At 44.5% G+C, this 24,220-nt stretch overlaps 1 protein-coding gene across 1 annotated transcript in view; it reads left to right on the top strand.

Annotated features, from left to right (window-relative positions):
• SKIV2L (Ski2 like RNA helicase) overlaps positions 1 to 24,220 on the top strand; it is a 50,787-nt gene that overhangs the window by 22,346 nt on the left and 4,221 nt on the right. Inside the window, exons 15-27 of the mRNA XM_032211340.1 lie at positions 1,695 to 1,794; positions 2,833 to 3,045; positions 4,556 to 4,666; positions 6,962 to 7,073; positions 9,061 to 9,179; positions 10,913 to 11,050; positions 12,183 to 12,320; positions 12,456 to 12,560; positions 13,783 to 13,945; positions 17,357 to 17,483; positions 18,662 to 18,872; positions 21,672 to 21,782; positions 22,761 to 22,979. Of these exons, the coding sequence (XP_032067231.1) occupies positions 1,695 to 1,794; positions 2,833 to 3,045; positions 4,556 to 4,666; positions 6,962 to 7,073; positions 9,061 to 9,179; positions 10,913 to 11,050; positions 12,183 to 12,320; positions 12,456 to 12,560; positions 13,783 to 13,945; positions 17,357 to 17,483; positions 18,662 to 18,872; positions 21,672 to 21,782; positions 22,761 to 22,979 (1,867 nt within the window). The remainder of the gene's footprint in view (positions 1 to 1,694; positions 1,795 to 2,832; positions 3,046 to 4,555; positions 4,667 to 6,961; positions 7,074 to 9,060; positions 9,180 to 10,912; positions 11,051 to 12,182; positions 12,321 to 12,455; positions 12,561 to 13,782; positions 13,946 to 17,356; positions 17,484 to 18,661; positions 18,873 to 21,671; positions 21,783 to 22,760; positions 22,980 to 24,220) is intronic.

Raw genomic sequence — 24,220 nt, 5'->3', positions numbered from 1 at the left:
AGCATATTGCCCCCAACAATCTGGGTCCTCATTTTACCCACCTCGGAAGGATGGAAGGCTGAGTCAACCCTGAGCCGGTGAGATTTGAACCGCTGAACTGCTGATCTAGCAGTAGCCTGCAGTGCTGCATTTAACCACTGCGCCACCTTGGCTCTTATAACTTTCCTATCCTATCCTATCCTATTCCATCCTATCCTATGCTATGCTATTTTTATATATCTGGCTGTGTGTTTGTGTGTGTTCCAGCATAACTCTGGAGTGCCTTGAGCAATGTCAACCAAACTTGGTACACAGGTGACTTACTCTCTGGAAACAAATACTGTGGGGGTAAGATACCCCTAACACCCCTTGGTGTTCTGTTATGAAACAGCCTGTTGTGCCTTCAAATGGCTTCTGCTGCACTGCCGTAAAATGGCTTCTACTGTACAGCACAACAGAGATGCCATAGTAATGGCTTCACAATACTCCACAAGGGGGCTCCCTCTGTTAAGGGAGAAAATCCAACATTAGAAATTATGTTTGATCCGGATGTTTTCCCCCTATAAATAAATACCCGGGCAACGGCGGGTTATCAGCTACTGATTTTTAAAAATGCCACTGTGAAATGGTTGAAACCTTGCTGAGCTTTAATCATAGGTTGATAACAATGCTCTAGTTGGTTAATCCTTTCCCACAGCAACTAATAGCCCCAGTATGTGCCCCAGAACATATCTGGGCAATCTTTTTACATCTCATAAATGAAGGCAAAGATACATGTCCCAGGATATTGTTGCAGGATCCAATCTGGGTCGATCACTGGGATGAAAGGTTTTGTCTTCCGAGCTTTTGAACTCGTGCTGGAGCCCATGCAACAGCCAATGACTTAATAACCAGCCTTCCACACCACGATCAGCAACTGCCTAAAAAGAAACACGCAACCAGGCGTTCCATAAATACTACACATAGAATAGGCCAAAAGGCACATTCTGGTGAGCGAGAAATTCCCTGAGCATGGGCCTCCTGCACGGGTCTGAAAGCTCAGAAGACAAAAACCTCTATCAGAGTTTGTTGCAGAAAATCCAGAAAGCACACACAGGTAACTGATTCAGCAGGATTCATTAACTTTTCTTTATATGTAATATAATACAAGGAGTAAATATACAATACCAATAGCAGAGGAGATAACAGTTTTCAGTTTCAGTTCAGAGAGCAGACGAGATTAGTTCTCTTGCACAGACTCAGAGCTACAGAGATAAGCCATGCCCTTGCTCCGAGCCCTCTGGCATGGCTCTCAGTCACCAAATAGTTCCCATTGGCTGACCCAGTTGCCATGCCTATACATGGGCTGAACTTGTTCCCATGTCTCAGCCAGTTCATGAATATTCTGACAATCTCTGGCCTGGTGATCAACCCAGATAGGATCCTTTTTATATCTGGTTGAATCGGCAGTCAGGAATTCAAGGTAGTCAGGCCAGGATGGGTGGGTTTTTTTGCAGCATGGGGAAAAAAATGTCACTTAGATGTTCTGTATTATAATATAATAACCTCCTTTTAATGCAGGGATGTCAAACTGGCAGTCTGCGGGCCGATGCATAACGCACAGGCCACGCCTACCCCAGCTGCCGGAAGGGCGGAAACGTCATGTGATGACAATGTGACGCGGCAAGTTTGACACCTGTGTTTTAATGTGTTGTCTTCCTCTGTTATCCTTTCAGGTATTATGATGCTGTAGATGCCAAAAAGGACCGAAGTAGCAAACACTCCCAGACCTTTGGGGCCAAGCAGCCAATGCATGCAGGAGCCGGGCCAGGCCAAGTGAGCTGAATTAAGTTAGATACAAGTAGGGGGTTTGTGTCAGTGGACAAAATATGAGTAAATGGTTTAATCTTTCCCTTTCCTGGCACTCAAAAAGAGTCCGTTAAAATAATGTCCCACGACCATTATGTTTCGTTATTGGAAAGATACAGGTTGATAGAGGGAAGTGTATAATTTAAAACTAGTTAAACTTAGTGAAATCTATTGACAATAGATATAGCTTAAGTAAATAACTGATAGTGTTACTAATGTATACAATGTGTAGTGTTATGATGAGTATAATTGGATGTGAATATTGATTGGTACCCATGTAAGGAAGATTAGCAATCCCTTTGGATTATACATAAAGGTTAATAACAACAACAATAATAAGAACTAAGTTAGATACAATTAAAGCTTTGATTATTAGGTGGAAAATGTTATGATACAGGATATAGTCAAATAAAGGAGGGATAAGAATAACAACATATATATAGATATGGGCATAACATAAGGAAACTGGATGTAAATCTAAACAGTGATTTGGAAAGGAGGATTAGAAAACTTTGTTATTAAATATTATGGATGTTTAGCTAGAACAGGACATAAGGATTTAGTGTTAGTGGAGGATTTTAGAAATAGTAATTGAAAGGCCAGTATTTGGTTATGTATTACATTTTGGTATATTTTATGATGAAGGATGTTTAAATAATTATAGTCAAATGAAAATGGAGATATGATGATGGTGACATGTATGAATATTTGAGTTAAAATACTTAAGTTAATATGAATTATGTTTGTTTACTGTGGAACGAAAGTCTTTTTGTAACCAACTGATACACTTTCTATAGCATGTAAAGAAGGATGCTGTATTTGTTTTAAATTAGAAATTTAAAAAAATATATTTTAAAAAAATGTCCCACGAGATGTATCCAGATTTTTGGATGTCTCCCCACGGCTTCCTTGGTTGGTTGAGGAAGGGAGCATTGCATTGAAAGAGAAGAAGATCGGGGAGGGGGAAGGATCTAGTCCTAGAGCAAACATCTGGAATTTCCACAGGACAAGAACATCTGGCTCTCCCTCATTGACATGCTGCGCAAGAAGGACCAGCTGCCGGTGGTGGCCTTCACATTCTCTCGCAATCGCTGCGATGAAAACGCCTCCATGCTCACCACCATCGACCTGACCACCGCGACGGAGAAAAGCGAGATCCACGTCTTCTTCCAGAAGTGCATCTCACGACTGAAGGGCACCGATCGGCAGCTGCCTCAGGTGAGGGAAAAAGAAAAGGGTTGGGGGGGGGAGGGGGGTTTGTCACCTTGGTAGCATAGCCAGAATGGGAACTGAGCCTCAGGACCTCGGTGGCTGCCAAGAGGAAGAGGAACGGAAGTCAAGGGGCGGTAACGGTGGAGGATCATACTGGAAGCGCTTGACGGATTAATAGCAGATCCCACCCTCACCCTCTACACGTCCCGTTTCCTCCCTCCCCGTCTTTATACCATCTTTTTAACATAATTTTAATCACATCTTTGCTACTGCACTAGATTTATATATGTATGTATATATAGCTTTATTGCTTCTAGCCTTGTAAGCTGCCCAGAATTGCCTTGCAGCCGAGATGGGTGGCAAACAAATTTGGATAGACGGATAGAGTAGGGTGGGATGGCATGGCATGGCATAGCATAGCATAGGGAGATATATTAAATGGTTGGATCTATGGATCGAAGGATAAGATAGGATAGATAAGATAGGAATGGAGGGAGGGAGGGAGGGAGGGTACAGCACTACAGGCTACTTCAGCTGACTGCTAGCTGCAGTTCGGCAGTTCAAATCTCACAGGTTTCAAGGTTGACTCAGCCTTCCATCCTTCTGAGGTGGGTAAAATGAGGACCCAGATGGTTGGGGGCAATAGGCTGACTCTGTAAACTGCTTAGAGAGGATTTTAAAGCACTGTGAAGCCGTATATGTCTAAGTGCAGAGGTGGGTTCCTACCAGTTCGCACCTATTCGGTAGAACTGGTTCGTCAAATCTACCGAATCAGTTAGAAGAGGTTCCACCAATGGACCCGGAAAGCAGGCCACACCTACAGAAGAGGTTCCAAAATTTTTTGAAACCCACCACTGGTTCTTGGATATGATTATTCTACACTATCATGCTCATATTTATAAAACTCAGTGCCTCTGTGAAAGGTAAGGATGACTACTGCATTTGTGCTGCAATCAGAACATTGCGTGTGTTGAAGTTGTTTTAACGCAAACCAAAGATGCCTTTTAAAAAACAAGTTTACATCATATTCTTATGCATGCCAGTGCTGTGTGTGAGGTAATTTAAGGTGGTTCTGACAAGTGTCGTCGGCATCTTCATATCCGGTCACATGGGCGGCAAGTCACTCCCATCCGGTCACATGGTTGGCAAGCCACTCCCACAAAGGAGGCCACACCCACAGAGTAGGTTCGAACAATTTTTGAAACCCACCACTGTCTAAGTGCTATTGCTAAAGAAGGAAGGGTGGGTGGGTGGGTGGGTGGAGGGAGGGAGGGAGGGATAGGATAGGATAGGAAAGATGGATGGATGGATGGATGGATGGAGAGACAGAGCGAGAGAGGATGATGATAATGATGATGATGATGATGATGATGATGATGATGATGATGATGGGAAATGTATAAAATCCTCTCTAGCACCAGTCCTGGATTTCAGCATAAAATTAAGTTTAATCAAGTTTGATGACATGGTTACTAAAAAAAAACTTACTTGTGGGATTTCCCCCCACCCCCTTCAGGTTCTTCACATGGTCGACCTTCTGAAACGTGGGATTGGAGTGCATCACAGTGGAATTCTGCCCATCCTCAAGGAGGTAGTGGAGATGCTTTTCAGCAAAGGCCTTGTTAAGGTAGGTGTAAGAGTTCACCAGGCTGAGGGTCATTAGTTTGGAGACTCTGCACCCCACTAAGTCTTAAGTCCAGCTCTCCCTTGAAGTCTCTTGACTCTGATCTGGCACCAATTTGCCTCGACCGTTAATAGATCAGATTATTGTAGAACAAGGGTAGAACAAGAAGCAATGGGTGGAAACTAATCAAGGAGAGAAGCAACTTAGAACTGAGGAGAAATTTCCTGACAGTTAGAACAATTAATCAGTGGAACAGCTTGTCTCCAGAAGTTGTGAATGCCCCAACACTGGAAGTCTTTAAGAAGACGTTGGATATCCATTTGTCTGAAATGGTATAGGATTTCCTGCCTAGGCAGGGGGTTGGACTAGAAGACCTCCAAGGTCCCTTCCAACTCTGCTATTGTATTATTGTATTGTGTAGAGGTAGTCCTTGACTTACAACCACAATTGAGCCCAACATTTCTATTGCTAAGCTCCATTTTGTGACCTTTTTTGCCACAGTTGTTAAGTGAATCGCTGCAGTTGTTAATTTAGTAAGACGGCTGTTAAGTGAATCTGGCTTCCCCATTGACTTTGCTTGTCAGAAGGAGGATCACATGACCCATGGCACTGCAATCGTCATAAATATGAGTCAATTGCCCAGTGCCTGAATTTTGATCACATACCCATGGGGGCTGCTGCAGTGGTAGTAACTGTGAAAAATGATCATATGTACACTCTCTTCCGTGCTGTTGAAACTTCAAACTGTCGCGAAATGAAGTGCTGTAACTCGAGGACTATCTCCATAGGTAGCATGGAATAAACTTAATACTTTTGAACCCCATCCTGGTTCCTGAGAGAATGTCCCATGGACCAAACCTCTCCAACCTTGTGCCTCCAGATGGTTGGAGCATTCCCAGGTTCTCTCCTCTGGTCTGGAATGGGATAACTCGAAACAGCCAACTTGCCACAGGACAGTTTTCTGCAGCCAATTCGCCATTGGGAAAACTCGCTGCAGGACAATTTGACCATTTTTATTTAACTATTTAAAATACATTTTAAGATATGTTAAATTGTTGCCATTCTCATTTCCTTCTGCCCATCCTTTGGCAGCCTTTCTTTAATGATTCTGTTTCACGGTTTTTTTGATATGATGTCATGTTTGTCCTGCAGCCAGTTGGCCATGGCGAATTGTCCCATGAAGAGCTGGCCATGGCGAATTAGCCACAGTGAATTGGCTGTGGCAAGTTGTCCTAGAACCCCCTGTGCATGCCTGTGCGCATGCCCCCCTTGCCCATTTTTGGCTACCAGTTGGTTCAGAAGGCCTTCCAGGCCCAAAATGGGGCACGGGGGGGGGGAATGCATGTATGCGAACCCCCCCAAATGCAATGCGAGCCTGTGCCCCCCCTTGCATGCACATTCACATCCCCTGCATGTGCGCCAGAGACCCAAAGACCAACTGGCTGATGGGAGATGCGCACGCAGTGGAGCTGGGCTAGGGCGACGGCTGGTATGCCCACAGAGAGGGCACTGTGTGCCACCTGTGGCAGGTGTGCCATAGGTTCACTATCACAGTCCTAGACCCTCCCTAGTATTGTGGCGTGCCGGCAGCCAACAAAACTGGCACAGATTTGGAAAGTGAGGAGATTAGAGAGGAACATGGACCAGTCCTGGAGTCTGAGGAAAGCTCTGATGAGGGCTCTGTGTCGGAGGCAGAGAGGGGGCCAGAGCCATATGCCAGTTATCAGCTGCCTTCAGAGTCAGACATCAGTGAGACAGACGAATAGCTGGAGCCTGTTCCCAGTGTGCGCATGTGAAGAGTTGCCAGACGAAGGGAACAGCTAAGGAGCAAGGGTTGACTTGGGAGTAAGGCCACAAGTGGAGGATGAATGGCCTCTCCCAGAGGAAATAAAAGAGGAGCGAAAGGGGAGTGGAGTTTGCAGGAGACAATTAGTTCATTCCTGCATTCTTGCCAAGTTTTGCAACATCTGAAAGATATCGGCCTGGCCACTCTCCAAGCCTGATAAAGGTCGGTAATTGTGAACCACCTTGAAAGACGGTGGGAGAGGAAAGACTTTGCTGGAGAGCAATTCCTTGTCAATCAAATAAAAGGTGGTTTATCAGGACGAGGACTTGGCTTTGTGCTGTTGGGGAAGCCCAGGTCAGAACACCCAGTCATCGGGCTGGAGGACTATGGGACATGAAATGTAATTATCTGTTAAACATCAGTGGGAGGAAAGCTGCTCCAAGCCACTCTGGCTTATTGCCAAGAAAAGCAGGTGGCCTCTCCCCAACTTTCTCCTTCCTTTCCGGTTCTAGATCCTCTTCGCCACAGAGACTTTCGCCATGGGGGTAAACATGCCAGCAAGGACCGTGGTTTTCAATTCCGTTCGTAAACACGACGGTGCTAATTTCCGGGACTTGGTACCAGGTAGGAGTGGAGAGGAGCATACGTCATGGTGCGGGTGGATGGGGGCGGGGCTGGGAGGGTTTATAAGTAGAATGGCCAGATGTTCCACGGAGAAAACATCTGCCTGCCCTTCTCTTGCACATCATCTCCCACTTCCTACCCCCAGTTTTCCCCCTTTGCTAGCTCTTTATCTTGTCACTGTTCTGATGGCTGCCATGAAGGCTGTTAGGGGTATCTCCATTTAAAAATGGCACATCCCACAGAGCTACCCTCGAACTATTGGGGTCCTTAGGCAAAAAGCCAGCAAGGCAATTCATCTGCTCATAAATTGTTTCAACTCCTACCCTCAAAACGACGCTATAGAGCACTGCACACCAAGACAACTAGACACGAGAACAGACAGTTTTTTTCCCCAAACGCCATCACTCTGCTAAACAAATAATTCCCTCACCATTGTCAAACTATTCACTAAGGCTGCATTTTTCCCAAATGTCATCACTCTGCTAAACAAATAATTCCCTCACCACTGTCAAACTATTCACTAAGGCTGCATTGCTATTACTCTTAGTCTTCTCATCGTTCCTATCATCCATCTCCTCCCACTTATGACTGCAGGACTGTAATGTTGTTGCTTGTATCCTTACGATTTATATTGATTGTTTCCTGATTGCTTATTTGTGCCCTATGACTATCATTAACTGCTGTACCTTATGATTCTTGAGGAATGTATCTTGGATTGGATTGGATTTATTACATTTATATGCCGCCCTTTTCCCCGAAGGGGACTCAGGGCGGCTCACAATTCAGTCAGGGAAGGGGATACAGACAGGGGATAAAAAGACGAACATAACAATACACAATTTAAAAACACACAACAACCATACCATTCGAGGAGGGGGGCAAAAGCTCTTTAGCCCCAGGCCTGTCGGAACAGCCAGGTTTTAAGGGCTTTGCGGAAGGCCTGGAGGGTGGTGAGGGTTCGAATCTCCACGGGGAGCTCGTTCCAAAGGGTCGGAGCAGCCACAGAGAAGGCTCTCCTCCGGGTAGTCACCAGTCGGCATTGGCCAGCGGATGGAATTCGGAGGAGGCCTAATCTGTGGGATCTGATCGGTCTATTGGAGGTAATTGTCTTTTTATGTACACTGCGAGCTTATGCACCAAAAGACAAATTCTTTGTGTGTCCAATCACACTTGGCCAATAAAGAATTCTATTCTGTTCTGTTCTATTCTATTCTATCTCAACTATTTATGATATTTTGGGGGCACTTTGAGACTGAAAACATATATATAGTGACCACAGCATGGTTTCTTCTCCAAAAGAAAGCAAAAGGGAACTAGCATTGTTTCTCAACCTTGCCCACTTTAAGATGCCTGAACTTCAACTCCCAGAATTCCCTAGCCAGAATGCCAAAATTCTGGGAGTTAAAGTTTGAGCATCTTAAAAGTGGCCAAGGACGAGAAACACTAGGCTAAAAGGCTAAAATTCTAGCAAAGTACAGGTAATCTTTGACTTACAGTTGAGCCCATAATTTTTCTTGCTAAGCAAAACATTTGTTAAATGAATTTTGCCCCATTTTATAACCTTTCTTGCCACAGTTATTAAGACCACACAGTTATTAACCGCTGCAGTTGTTAAGTTAGTGACACGATCGTTAAGTGAATCTGGCTTCCCTCAGAAGGCCACCAATAAGGGGATCGCGTGACCCTGGGACATTGCATCCGTCATAAATATGAGTCAGTTGCCAAGCATCTGAATTTCGATCACATGACCATGGTGGTATATTGCAGCGGTCGTAAGTCTGTAAAGCGGTTACAACTCACTTTTTTCAGTTGCTGTTGTAACTTTGAACAGTCACTAAATGAACTGTTTTGAGTCAAGGACTACCTATCTACAGAGATGAGGTTTCATCTGTCAGCCTTGCTGAGGCAAGAATGAAACGTGTTGTTTTTCCTTCTGGATAGTGTGGCTGATACCACCTATATCTGTCTTTCCTCCCTGTTCTAATAGCGGAATACATCCAGATGGCAGGCCGGGCTGGACGTCGAGGTCTCGACACCACGGGGATGGTGATTATTCTGTGCAAAAACCAAGTGCCTGAAATGTCAGACCTTCACCGCATGATGTTGGTGAGTGATTGGTGTGCGCTTGTCTCACTTAAATTGCAACAGGAAGCAACTGCAATTGCTTAAGCTGTAAATGGATCCGTCTTAACAACAGAATAACAGAGTTGGAAGGGACCTTGCAGGTCATCTAGTCCAACCCCCGCCATCTTACCCAAGCAGGAGGCTCTACACCAGGGGTAATCAACCTTTTTATACCTACCGCCCACTTTTGTATCTCTGTTAGTAGTAAAATTTTCTAACCGCCCACCAGTTCCACAGTAATGGTGATTTATAAAGTAGGGAAGTAACTTTACTTTATAAAATTTATAAAGCAGAGTTACAGCAAACCCCTACTGCCCACCATGAAAGCTGGAACGCCCACTAGTGGGTGGTAGGGACCAGGTTGACTACCACTGCTCTACACCATTTCTGACAGATGGCTGTCCAGTCTCTTCTTGAAAGCTTCCAGTGCTGAAGCTCCCACAATTTCCGAAGGCAAAGCTGTTCTATTGGTTGATTGTTCTGACTGTCCGAAAATTTCTCCTTGTTTCTAGGTTGAATCTCTCCTTGGTCAGTTTCCATCCATTATTCCTTGTCTGACCTTCAGATGCTTTGGAAAATAGGTTGTCCCCCTCCTCTCTTGGCAGCCCTTCAAATATTGGAACACTGCTCTCATATCTCCCCTGGTCCTTCTCTTCGCTAGATTAGTCATGCCCAGTTTCTGCAACAGTTCATTGTATGTTTTAGTCTCCAGTCCCCTAATCATCCTGGTTGCTCTTCTCTGCACTTTTTCTAGAGTCTCAACATCTTTTTTATAGTGTGGTGACCAAAACTGGATACAGTATTCTAGGTGTGGTCTTACTAAGGCTTTATAGAGTGGTATTAGTACCTCACGTGATCTTGACTAAATCCCTCTGTTAATGCAATTTAGGATTGCATTGGCTTTTTTGGCTGCCTCCACACACTGCTGGCTCACATTTAGCTGGTTGTGCACTAAGACTCCAAGGTCCCTCTCACAGTCACTGCTATTAAACATGGTTTGTCCCAATCTATATGTGTACTTTTGGTTTTCTTGCATAAGTGTAAGACTTTACTTTTTCTCTACCTTGAATTTCATTTTGTTTATTTGGGTTGAAATTATAGCCAGTGATAAATATCCTCCTACTGGCTGAGGATAAAAGTGTTAGGTTTCCGAAGGATGCCCTAGTTAATTCATGAGCCTCGAGCCAAGTTTCAAAAGAAATCCAGGCATTTATTAGGAGCAACATTTTGGCAATACCCGAGCTCTACCCTCACGTAATTTATGGCCCCGTATGACCCTATTTCCCCACTCCTCCCTGCGTGTGTCATAAATCACATTCTCCAACGGTTCGTGGGCTGCAGAATCCACACCCTCACCTGCTTGCTCCGGTAATCAGGGATACAATCTCAAGAAAGGGATGTGTGGAATGTACTTTAGGTCAAGGCAGCTGAGCAGCTCTGTCAGTTCTCCCTCCTGCTTATGGCAACTTGAAAGCAGGCCAGGAATGCTTTGAAGAGTTGACCAAAAGTTTATTGGAACCTCATTAAGGACAAAGAACAGCCACGCCCTTCTGGGTCCAAACATCTGATGTTTGCTACTTCAGTTTGGACATTCCAGGGAATCCTTGACTTACAACCATCATTGGATCCAGAACCACAGTCGCAAGTTGTGGTGGTTGTCAAAGAGATCGCCATGTGACTGCTGCCAATTGTACCACCTTTCTGTTTCCTTTTAGGGCAAACCTACTCGGTTGCAGTCCCAGTTCCGCCTGACATACACCATGATCCTAAACCTGTTGAGGGTGGAGGCACTCCGCGTGGAAGACATGATGAGGAGAAGCTTCTCCGAGTTTCACACCCGGAAAGACAGCAAGGTGTGATGGATTGGGGGGGGGGGCGCAGGGGGGAAATTGGAATAGCTCCTGGAAAGATGCTTGAGAGGAATCCAGAGAAGCATCCTAAACTTTTCTGAGACACAACAGTTTGAGGTGGAGGGAGGATAATGGAAAAGAAGTGCATGTTGGAAGGAATCTCTCATTTTTAGGACAGAAGGGCACCTGGAAGAAAATGGAGGATGAGTAAGGAAGATAATACAGGGAGCAGAGAAGGAAAAACTGTATAAATCTGTTGAATGGAATGGAACAGAACAAGACAGAATAGTATAGTTAGAATTCAGTAGAATTCTAGTAGAATAATTAGAATAGAATTCAGAATAGAAAAAATAGAATAGAATAACTTTATTGTCCCTTTGAATGTACATGAATCGGCATACATTAAAATGAAATTACATTGCATACAGCTCTCAAAGGGTCTCCACCTCTAATATGAACATAAGCATGACTAAATAAATACACACATACATACAAAATTTTGCATGTACCTACATCTATTATATGACACGGAGAAAAGGGACGGAAGTCCATCTCTAAAGTCAAGAACAGGGACCTGTAAACTGGCAACTTTTAAGATTTGTGGACTTCAACTCCCAGAATTCCTCCCTGTTGGCTGGGGAATTCTGGGAGCTGAAGTCCACACATCTTAAAATGTTGCCAAGTTTGGACACACACACACACACCCTCCCCCTGTCAAAAAGATGACGCCTAAACTGCTGTAGACGATTGAGTCCCTCCAGCTAGCAGCGGTTTTCCAAAGATGTAGTAAAGACGTGTCCTCATTTGGTATCAAGGACCAAATTCTGATCTTGCTGTGCGGATATCAGTTGCTCTTCCACACCACCTTTTGAGGACCACAAAATATTTCCTTCTATGGTGGCTGCGATCACCTAGTGTACTAAGTGCGTTAAACCATTGTACTGGGGGGGGGGGGGCATGTAGCATGCTGAATCCACATTTCGGCTGTGTTCACACAACACTCGGAGCCAACCCCGATGTAACCTAGCATGTTTTGTGAACTCGGCTTCCTTGTGTTAAATGGTTGGGTGGAGAGGAAAAGGCAAGGAGTCGGGCGCTGCACGGCTTCGCTCCATCTTCTGCGTTTCCTCGCCAGGTCTATGAACACAGAATCGCCCAGCTGAGCAGTATGTTAGCCAAGATGGAAATGCCAGACACCTCAAGGCAGCTCGGTGACTTACAGGAGTATTATTCTGTCGTCCGAGAACTGCGAGAGATACGGGAGTGCGTTCAGGTACTGACTGGAAGACGTTTCATTACCTAAAAACGTTAAAACAATGAAGCAAGCAAGCTCAGAGAGCACCAAGGGACCCTTCATCTCAGCCCTGAGTTACAAATATTCTCTCCTTTGTGGGTTTCTCCCTTCCAGAGGCGCGTCATGGAATCGATGAACGGATTGAAAGCCCTTTCTGTGGGGCGAGTGATTGTGGTGAACAACCAAGAGCACAAGAACGCCCTGGGAGTCATCTTGCAGGTAGGTCCCACCATTTCCACACTGCTCCAGGCTGGCGCTTTACAAATGGAATGGGAACTATTTAGCCCAGGGTTGGGCAGCTATAATAACACTTTTGCGACCTGCGGACTTCAACTCCCAGAATTCCTGAGCCGGGCCATGCTGGCTGAAGAATTCTGGGAGTTGAAGTCTATAAGTCGTAAAGGGGCCATAGATACTCAACCCTTGATTTATCCCACACAAGGCTAAGGAGCCCCAACTCATTCAGCCCTCTAACCCAGTATTTCTTAACTTTGGCCATTTTAACATACTGTATGTGTACTTCAAGTCCTAGTCGGAATACTGGAGAAACAGCTATCTAATCTGTCTGTCTGTGTGTGCTCTTTGTATCTGTATAGTTATTTTATAAAAGAAATAGGCCTAATGTCAGGCCTGCAGCCTTATTCCTTTTGGATCTTTGGCCTGCCACTCTTTCTATTATTCTACTATGCATTTTCTACTGTGGGAAAATGGGAGGGGAAATTGTACGGAGTTAGATGTTATGTAGCCAAAACAAAATTCCTTCTAGAAAGCCAAGGTCATCCTTTGTCTCTGCACCTCTGCACCTGACCGGAACTGGATGGGTGGAACTGCCAGCATGGCAGTAGAAGATTGGACCATGTGAGGGACTTGTGGATATGGGGACAAGATCTTGAACTTTACACTGGGTGTGGAAAACTGGGAAGCTTTCCGATTCGGGTTTTCCCAGAGCCAACATGGCTCTCTTAATAAATTGGAACTTTGAGCAATACTTTGCCTTGGACTCTGATTTAATTTTGGATGCTATTTGGAACCCTGAAACCTAATGGATGAACTTTTTTTTTAATTTTTTTTTATTTTTTTTATTTTATTTTTTTTATTTTTTTTTTATTATTTTTATTTTTTATTATTTTTGTTTTTTATTATTTTTATTTTTTATTATTTTTATTTTTTATTATTTTTATTTTTTATTATTTTTATTTTTTATTATTTTTATTTTTTATTATTTCTTTTCCTCTTTTTGTAGGCCGCCCGGAGTCCTTCGGGATTGGGCGGCCTATAAATTTTATTAATAAAATAAATAATAAACTTATTCAGTAAGATTCTCCTCTGGTCAGGCCTACTAAAAGGAGTGCTGATTTAGAAATTACTTCATTTAGCGACCGTTCATTGTTACAATGGTAATGAAAAAATAACTTTGTGACCGGTCCTCTCCCTCCTCCAGGTTTCTTCAGACGCAGCCAATCGGGCCTTCAGCACTTTAGTGATGTGTGAGAAGAACTCCATGGAGCGAGACTTGACTGAAGGCGAGGAGTTGAATCCTCCTCCATCTGAAGAAGTGCCTCTACCCGAGGATCTTCTCCACACAAAGCTCTTCCTTCCTGAAGGTAAAGTGATGGAGAACTCAGGACAGGAGTCGTCTGGGGGCTGAAGGTTGAGGAGGGAGGGGCAGAATTTATCGAGCAGGAAAACACGATATGAACCTCAGTAAGCTAATGCACAAGCGTAATTGTGCCTCTTAAATGCAGGTAGTTCTCGACATACAACAGTTTGCGTAGTTACCGTTCAAAGTTACACTGAAAAATGTGACATAACCATTTTTCTTAGTTACAACCTTTGCAGCATTCTCATGATAGCAATAGCATAGTTAGACTTACCATATTTTTCAGACAATAAGACGCACTGGAGTATAAGATGCACCACGATTTTGAAGAGGTAAATTTTTTTTAAAAGTTTTTGCACTCTGCAAGCCTCCCAAACCCTCTTCACACCTCGTTTTTTTGAAGAAGAAAAAAAGGCACGCAGAGTTTTGGGAGGCTTGTAGAGTGCTCCTGGGGGCTTGGGGGGGCAAAAACGAGCAAAAAATGACCTTTTTTTCACAAAAATGGGCCATTTTTTGCAAAAAAGGGGGTGCAGCAGAGGCTTTGGGAGGCTTGTAGAGTGCTTCTGGGGGCTGGTGGGGGCAAAAATGAGCAAAAACAGCCTGTTTTTTGCTCGCTTTTGCCCTCCCCAACCCCCCAGGAGCACTTTGCAAGCCTCCCAAACCCTCTGCACGTCCATTTTTGCAAAGGGGGTGGGGTTTCAGTAGGCCAAAAATGCTGTATTCAGTGTATAAGATGCACCCAGATTTTCACCCTCTTTTTTGAGGTAAAAAGGTGTGTCTTATACTCCAAAAAATACGGTACATACTGCTTCACAGTGCTTTTACAGCCCTCTCTAAGCAGTTTACAAAGTCAGCCTATTGACACCCCCAACCCCCAAACAATCTGGGTCCTCCTTTTACCCACCTCAGAAGGATGGAAGGCTGAGTCAATCTTGAGCCGGTGAGATTTGAACTGCTGAACTGCAGCTAGCAGTCAGCTGAAGTAGCCAGCAGTACTGCACTCTTAACCACTATGACATCTCTGCTTTCATGTGATGAAAATTCAAATGCTAGGCAACTGGTTCAAGTTATGACCTTTTTTCTGTGTCCCAGGATCATGAGATCCCCTTTTGGGACCTTCTGACAAGCAAAGTCAACGGGGAAACCAGATTCACTTAACAACCAGGCTACTGACTTATCAACTGCAGCGATTCACTTAACAGCTGTGGCAAGGAAAGTCATAAAATGGGGCAAAAGTCATTTAACCAATGTCTCACTGAAGAATAGAAATGTTGGGCTCAATTGTGTTTGTAACTCGAAGACTACCTACATTCCAAACACTTAAAGAATTGGGAGGAAACAAAATCCCCCCCCCAAAGGTTGCCAACAAGATTGTTCTCCAGGAGAGTTAGAAACTGACCAGCACTGACTTCTCATACTCCCAAGTCACAGCTGCTGAGGAAAGCTGTTTGGTGTCAGACCTGTCCCAACTTGGTACCTCATGAAAGAAACACCCTCGACTCCATTTGTCGCAAAAAGCTTACTTTTACTAAAAGCTAAGTGGTTACAATAGGCAAAGCCAGAACTAAGAGTTTGAGCATCCAAAAGGTGCTTTTTTGAAGAGGTAACTATTTTATTCTATTCTATTTATTAAATTTATAGGCCGCCCAATCCTGGACTTTCTGGGGTATTTTTTGAAAACGTTGTGCTTCTCATCTAAGAAAAGTCTTCAGCTCTGATTGGATAATGGAGAATGGAAGGATTTATACTCCTTTGCAGAAAGCTGGTCATTTGCATTCTTTTAGAGAATTGCTGGAGGTTTATCTGTGTCCTCAGGGTCACCTGAGTGGTACAAAGGGGTGTGGAGCCTTCTTGGAACTGCTGAAAGAATTGTGTTGTAGTCAGGAGATGGATTGTTAGGTTTGCTAACAGTTGCAAAACTTACAATAGCTCACGGCACTCAGATCAGTTCAGCCCAGCATCTAACAAACAGAGAGAGAGCTGACAGACATTCTTGCTCCCTCTTATGGCTGATTGAGGAAAAGCAGCACCCAATCACATTTACAGCATGATTTAAAGAAACAGTTACAACCTTGTTACATGGTTTATATATTGCCAACCCAACCATTAGATTATATTCCTAACATAGATGATGTCATATCCCTCCCCCTCTGTTGAGAGAGGGCTGTTCAATTTTGACATAGATGGCCTCTTTGATGGACCCCCTTTCAAACCAGTGGTCCTCTCTGTCGAAAACGTGGGCTTTGCTCTCTTCCAAAGAGTGTCTCTTAAATGCAGACGGACTGCTGAACCTTGTCCTGATGGGTTTGTTCTCCTATGTTGTGCCATGTGTTTATGAAGTGGTTGTTTTACAGAGCTGCCCATGCCTCGCTGCATTGTATTGCATATACCACATCACTCAGTTTGCATTTGGGTGTTTTATCCTCGGGGTGGACAAGCTTCTGTCTTAGTGCATTCTTGGGTTTGAAGCAGAGGTGGGTTCCTGGCAGTTCGCACCTATTCGGTAGAACCGGTTCGTCAAATCTACCGAACCGGTTAGAAGAGGTTCCACCAGTGGACCCGGAAAGCAGGCCACACCTACAGAAGAGGTTCCAAAAATTTTTGAAACCCACCACTCACACACACACACACACACACACACACAGACTCACACAGAGAGAGAAAGAGAAAGAAAGGAAGAAAGAAAGAAAAAAGAAAGAAAGAAAGAAAAAGTGAGAGAGAGATGAAAGAAAAAAAGGAAAAAGGGACAGAGAGACAAAAGGAAGGAAAGAGAGAGAGAGAGAGAGAGAGAACACATGGCCGGCAAGCCACTCCCACCAGGTCACATAGCTGGCAAGCCACTCCCACAAAGGAGGCCACACCCACAGAGTAGGTTCGAAAAATTTTTGAAACCCACCACTGGTTTGAAGTGTGCACGAATGTTGCATTGGCTGAAGATCCTCCTGAGCATTTTTCAATGTTCCATTCAACATATGAAATGACGTTACTTCATTTATTGTTATCTTCGTTGTCTGTTATGGAGAAGCTCCTGTAGGACCTTTTTTGAAATTGGATGTTAAGAGTTTGAGTGCAAAAAGTCCCCTAGTTAACATTCCACTCCCAGGCACACCCTCCTGTTATCACCCCATTGTCCAGTCACCTTCGGAAAAGATAAATTTTGGTAACTATCCCCGCTATGGTTGGCGAGATGGATAGGTGTTGCCTTCCATTCCCAGGACCACGGCCTTCAGGTTTCTTGGGACAGTATAACTTATCCTTTTCTTTTTTTTCCCCAAGTCTTTCTTTCAGGTTTAACTCCTGCCTCCCCTGGTTCCCTCCTCTTTATAACACATGGCAGACTGACATCTGGCTGAGCTCGGAGTTGAGTGAAAGATGGCAGCTCTGACACCCAGGCTCTTTCTCCTCTCCCTCACAGGCCCCTGTGGACACACCATAAAGAAACTGGGCCCCGCAGATATTCTGGGCATCACAATGAAAACCCTCCGCGTTAATGCTGAGCGTATCCTGGAGGATTTCAGGAAACGACAAATGCCCAGGTTCAGGTGAGCCGAGAAGCAAAATTTGCCGTTTTCTACTCATCCCCTCCGAGCTGGCCTGCTTCTGATGCCATCCACGGCATTGTTAAGTTTCCCAGAATGATTCATTTGAGATGGGTGGCTTTTATCAGTCAAATAAATAAATAAATAAACGTACCTGAGACATTTACATGTGTTTAACGACCATGGTGTTCGCTTAACAATCACTACAAAAAAGGTCACAAAATTAAGTGCAGTCACATGGTGCCCTGCTTAATGACTGCTCGAGCTTACAACTGTAGCACCGGGGTGAATTACACTTATAAATTGAGGACTACGATAAAACTACCGTACTTTTTGGAGTTATAAGATGCACCTTTTTCCCTCAAAAAAGAGGCTGAAAATCTGAGTGCGTCTTACACACTGAATACAGCATTTTTTTGTCTCCCGAAACCCCGTTCCCTTCACCAAAATGGCCGTGCATAGCCTTTAGGAACTTGCAGAGTACTCCTGGGGGCTGGGGAGGGTAAAAATGAGTGAAAAACAGGCTGTTTTTTGCTCAATTTTGCCCAGCCCCCAGGAGCACTCTACAAGCCTCCTAAATGCTATTCATGCCCTTTTTGGGGGGGAAAAAGAAACAGGTCATTTTTGGGTGGTCTGCAGAGTGTAAAACCTTTTTTTTAATTTGCCTCTTCAAAATCTTGGTGTGTCTTATACGTCACTGCATCTTATACTCCAAAAAATACGGTACATGAAAGTTGGTGATCTCACAGTAACTTAGACCTGGCTGAAAAATTTAGCAAGCTTTTCTGTTTGGTGGGGGGCACACTCATGATCTCGAAGTTGATGTGACTTGGAACACAAGGGAGATTTTGGAAGGATTCAAGACACCCAGTTACTGGTGACACTGCATTTCAAGGGTCAGGCCTTAAAAACCTACTGTTATCATCTTTTAATGACCCCATAAAACCTTTGTGGGCTGGACAATTGAGTGGAGCTGAGTGATTCCTGGCCAGATGTCCTTCCTGTCGCCAATGCGGGGTTATATTCACCAGATATATGCTCATCATGCCCAGAGAGAGAGAGAGAAATATCTGCCTCTACCTAGGACTGAACTCACAACGCTCCACCTCTAGGCCACTACCACAACTCATTAAAAAAAACCTACTGTGGCCTCCTTATTTCTCTCTCTCGCCATCTTGCAGGAACGACCCACCTGGACCGTCAGCAGCCACAGCAATCCAGGAGCTGCTGCGTTTAGCTGAGGGCTCTCCGGAAGGCCTCCCGCTTCTGGATCCCGTGAACGACCTTCAGCTGAAGGAGCTGGAAGTCGTAGAGAGCATGATCCGTGCCCGTGGTCTGGAAGAACGTTTGCCAGAGTTCCAGTGTGTGCACAGCCCCCTCTTCCACATAGAGGTCAGTTCAGAGCTTTTAAAATTTTAGCAAGGGATTCTCTGCCCGATTGCTGGGTGGCCGTGGCCACGGTGAGCGTGGCCTAGTTGGCCTCCTGCACCATGATGGGGGGGGGGTGTTCCCTCCCCAGGCTCCGGGAGGGTGAAAACAACGTCGCCTCAGGCTCCAGAGGCCCTCCGGAGGCTGGAAACAGGCCCCTTTCTGGCCTTCCCGAACTTCTGGTTGGCCCGTTTTTCATGCTCCCTGAGCCCCCGTGCATGCCTTGCACTTACCTGCATCCAAAACAAGCCACATGGGGACTCCTGGGAAGGGCAGAAGGGGGTGGGCGGGGCCAGCCAGGGGTGGGATTTGGGGGTTCTCCGAACTGCACAGACTCTCCCGAATCCCTGCAAACTCCCAGCAGCCCACCTCTGGCCCAGCATTTTGTGGGCAGCTTTGGAAAGGAGGCAGGGCAGGGGGCATCATTTTCAGAGTAATAACAGAGTTGGAAGGGACCTTGGAGGTCTTCTAGTCCAACCCCCTTGTTGAAAGTTCAGAAGACCGAAGAGCGAGGAGTGTGATTGTGATTCAGAGTTCTGCATAATTGCCAGCCGCTTTGGAACTCTCTCCTGATGTTGTCCCCCTCCCACTTCCCATCTCTTTTTTCAAAACCAGGAAACCGTACCTGTTTACCAGGAAATTATGAATTTAGCAGCTACTTCAGCCCTTACGTTTGCCTCTTTCTTGTTTTGGGTTGGTGTGACTTTAATTAACATCATTTTTGTTCTTTTTCAAGCCATTTTGTTGATGCTGTTGGGAATGGTTTGTTGATTTGTTTTGTTTTGTTTTTTGTTTTTTGCCTTTTAAACTGCTCTGGCCTCTGGTGGGAAGAACAGCAGTGTAAAACCGCATGTGTCCGCATTTTAACTTCTCACACCTAGCAAATGCAAAAACAATGTATTCATTCATATTAATTCCCATTTTAAATATATACATGTCTGTCTGTCTCATCTCTATCTCATATCTATATTGATCATCTATCTAATCTCTATCTATCTCTATCATCTATCTACCTCATCTCTACCTCATATCTCTCTATTGATCATCTATGTAATCTATATCTATGTATTTCTATCTACCTATCTCATCTCTATTGATCATCTATCATATATATATATATGTGTATGTATGTATGTATGTATGTATGTATGTATGTGTATGTATATATATATATATATATATATATATATATATATATATATATATATATATATATATATATATATCGCCATATATATCGCTGAAACGTTGCCAAGACAATCTCAATCTTACACAGGAAAAGACCCGAATACAACAAGACCAGCATACCTACACCCGTGAAAATCTACGGATATGTGTTTGTGTGTGTGTGTGTGTGTGTGTGTGTGTGTGTGTGTGTGTGTATGTATGTATTGTGTCACATACCTATTTCCCTGGCTTAGCTGATAAAGGAGGAGAGCCTGTGGCTTAGTGGCTAACACAAGTGCCTAATATGTAATACAGCACAGGTTCAAATCCCAATAAGGGTATGGCTAGCTGATGAGAGCTAAATAGCTTGAAATAGATCTATACTAGTCTCCCTTTATTTATTTATAAGCACAAATGCAACACATACAGACACACACACACATATAATCTCTATCTCATATCTATTGATCATCTATCTAATCTATATCGCTATATATTTCTCTCTATATCTCTATTGATCTTCTATCTAATCTATCTCTATCTCTCTATGTGTATCTATCTATCTCATCTCTATCTCATCTATATTGATCATCTATCTAATCTATATATCTATATATCTATCTCATTTCTATCACATCTCTTATCTATTGAGCATCTATATAATTGAACTCTATAATCTATATCTCTTATCTCTATTAATCATCTATGTAATCTATATCTATCTCTTATCTCTCTATGTCTATCTGTCTATCTATCCATCCATCCAACCAACCAACCAACCAACCAACCAACCATCTATCTCTATTTCATTTCTTTCTTCAATCTGTAGATTAGTTGCAGTTGGCCAGTTGCAGAATTCTTGAAGGTTTTCAAGAAAAGATTGGACAACCATTTGTCTAGGATGGTATAAGGACTCCGGCCTTAGACAATGGTTTGGATTACAAGACCTGTAAGATTCCTTCCAGCTCTATGAATCTATGATTCAGCTGGTCTTTCCCCCTCCTATGCTAGAGACTTTGGTGCTCTCCGAGGCAAAGCTGGGCGACACGAGTCAGAATTACAGAGTTGGAAGGGGCCTTGGAGGTCAAACAAATGGCTATCCATTCTCTTCTTGAAAACTTCCAGTGTTGGAGCATTTACAACTTCTGGAGGCAAGTCGTTCCACTAATTAAATGTTCTAACTGTCAGGAAATTTCTCCTCAGTTCTAGGTTGCGTCTCTCCTTGATTAGTTTCCACCCATTGCTTCTTGTTCTGCCCTCAGGTGCCTTGGAGAATAGCTTGACTCCCTCTTCTTTGTGGCAGCCCCTGAGATATCGGAAGGCTGCTATCATGTCTCCCCTAGTCCTTCTCTTTATTTACAAGCAGCAGATCGGTTTGGGTTGCCTTTGAATAAGGAATTGCAGACGTAGCGATGAAGCTCTTTTCCTGAAAAATTAGCAAATATTCAGACCGGCTCGCCCAGCCTGGCCTCTTCCAGTTGTGTTGAACAGCACCCTTTCCTCCCTAACAGGGGATGTGGTCCTTCTGCGCAAGAGTCCTTCAGATTGTCTTACATCCCTTCTCTCACCTTTCCCATCTCCTCCCTCTCTCTCTAGTTTGTACGCTTCCGAGAGCGCCAACGGGTGTTGGATGAACTAGAGCAGTTGCGCTTCCTGCTGTCGGACCAGTCCCTTCTCTTACTGCCTGAGTATCACCAGCGCGTCGAAGTGAGTGGCCTCTCTGCAGATGCCAACCAGTGGCCAGGGAATGAAGAAATGAAGAAGTGGAGTTCTTGTGCAGAGCTGGGCCAAGGGGCAACCAAGAGAAATCTTTTCAATGTTTTACCGCAATAGCAATAGCACTTAGATCAGCGGTTCTCAACCTGTGGGTTGGGACCCCTTTGGGGGTCGAACAACCCTTTCGCCTAAGACCATCGGAAAACACATCGTTTCAATGGTCTTAGGAACCGAGACACCAATTTGATGGCTGGGGGTCACCACAACATGAGGAACTGTATTAAAGGGCTTCAGCATTGGGAAGGTTGAGAACCACTGACTGAGACTTACATTTACCCGAAAGTAAGACAGGGTCTTATTTTCTTTTGACCCCCGAAATTAGCACTTGGCCTTATTTTCAGGGAGGCCTTATTATTTTTTTGAGGTGCAGGAGGCGGCGAGCACCTCACGGCTGCTACTGTGTTGCAATATTTTCAGGGGAGGGTTTATTTTAGTGCATGCGCTCAAAACCCCGATTGGGCTTATTATCCGGGGAGTCTTATTTTTGTCAACACAGGATATGTATCACTTCACAGTGCTTTTACAACCCCCTCTAAGCGGTTTTACAGAGTCAGCCTATTGCTCCCAACAATCCGGGTCCTCATTTTACCCACCTCGGAAGGATGGAAGGCTGAGTCAGCCTTGAGCCTGGTGAGATTCGAACTGCCAAACGGCTGGCAGCCGGTGATCAGCAGAAGTAGCCTGCTGTACTGCACTCTAACCACTGCGCCATTGTGGCTCAGTATCTTTATAGAGCACCCTGAATCAGTCAATCAGTCCAAAGTGCTGTTGCTATTGCTACAGCCTGTCCATGGTGAATTCTTGTCAATTTCATGGAATCCTCGAAGGGAGGGTGTTCTCCTTTGTTCCCCAAGCCAGAGATAGAGCCGGTTGGGCTTTTTTTTCAATCGACCCTTCTGGTCCCTTCAGGTCTTGCGTTCCCTGGGCTACATCAATGAAGGAGGAGCTGTGGAGCTCAAGGGGAGCGTTGCCCGTCAGATCAGCAACCATGAGCTGCTCCTGACGCAGCTACTTCTGGACAACGCTCTGACCGACCTGCGGCCCGAGGAGATCGTGGCCTTGCTGAGCTGCACGGTGTGCCAGGTGCGCACCCAGGTGGAGCCCCAGCTGCCCTCCGTCCTTCAGAAGGTGAGTGGGGAGCGGGGAGGGGAGCAGGGCGGGGAGCAGGACACAAGGGAGGACCTGAGTTGCCATTTGGGCTTCTTCCTCTCCTCCAAATCTTTGTCTGTTACCCACATCTCAGAGTTGTTGAGATCCAGATAGGCTACTACTATGACGACTGGCTTAAGGTCAGCCGTCCCATCGGCTTATGCAGCAAAAGAAACTCCTGGCACTTCATCTTACCCAAGAATATAACTTTACTGATAGATGAGTGGTGCAGTGGCCTAGAGGTGGAGCTCTTGCCTGACCATCAGGAGGCCGTGAGTTCGATCGTAGGTAGCGGCGGGTATATATCTCTCTCTCGGCACAATGAGTAAAATATCAGCTGCGAACTCTGCATTGGCGACAGGAAGGGTATCCAGCCAGTAAATACTCGGCTCCATTCAGTTGCCACACTCCTCCCCGATATAAGAGATTACAGGGTTATTAAAAGAAATTATTATTATTATTAATAATAATAATAATAATAATAATAATAAACAACTTGACTGATAGATGCATATAGACACAGTAGAAACATAACAACTTGATTGATAGATACATATAGACCAGTGGTAGTCAACCTGGTCCCTACCGCCCATTAGTGGGCATTCCAGCTTTCATGGTGGGCAGAAGGGGTTTGCTGTAATTCTGCTTTATAAATTTTATAAAGTAAAGTTCCTTCCCTACTTTATAAATCACCATTACTGTTGAACCGGTGGGCGGTCAGAAAATTTTACTACTAACAGAGATACAAAAGTGGGCGGTAGGTATAAAAAGGTTGACTACCCTTGATATAGACGCAGTAGAAGCATAACAACAACTTGACTGATAGATGCATATAGACACAGTAGAAGCATAGCCAGTTCTGACGTTTTCGTGCAACAACTTTACTGATAGATGCATATAGACACAGTAGAAGCATAGCCAGTTCTGACGTTTTCGTGCAACAACTTTACTGATAGATACATATAGACACAGTAGAAGCATAGCCAGTTCTGAAGTTCTCGTGCAAAAAACTGAAGTTAAAAATCTCCCTTTGCACCCACCCTGTGGGTCACCCACTGTCCATTATCTACCAATCCAGTGCAATCTCTTTGTTTTGGGAGAAAGGCTCTCATCTTTAGACCTTGGGGTGTCGAGACTCCCCAAGGCCGCAGGCGGCAAACATGAATTGCTCCGTTCCCTCCCAGCCACCCATATTTTCCAATCATATACAATCCCTCTTT

The sequence above is a fragment of the Thamnophis elegans genome, chromosome 2, assembly GCF_009769535.1.
Source record: "Thamnophis elegans isolate rThaEle1 chromosome 2, rThaEle1.pri, whole genome shotgun sequence".
NCBI lineage: Eukaryota > Metazoa > Chordata > Lepidosauria > Squamata > Colubridae > Thamnophis > Thamnophis elegans.
Note: the sequence above shows the minus strand (reverse complement) of the source record. Positions and strands in the feature narration are given on the sequence as shown.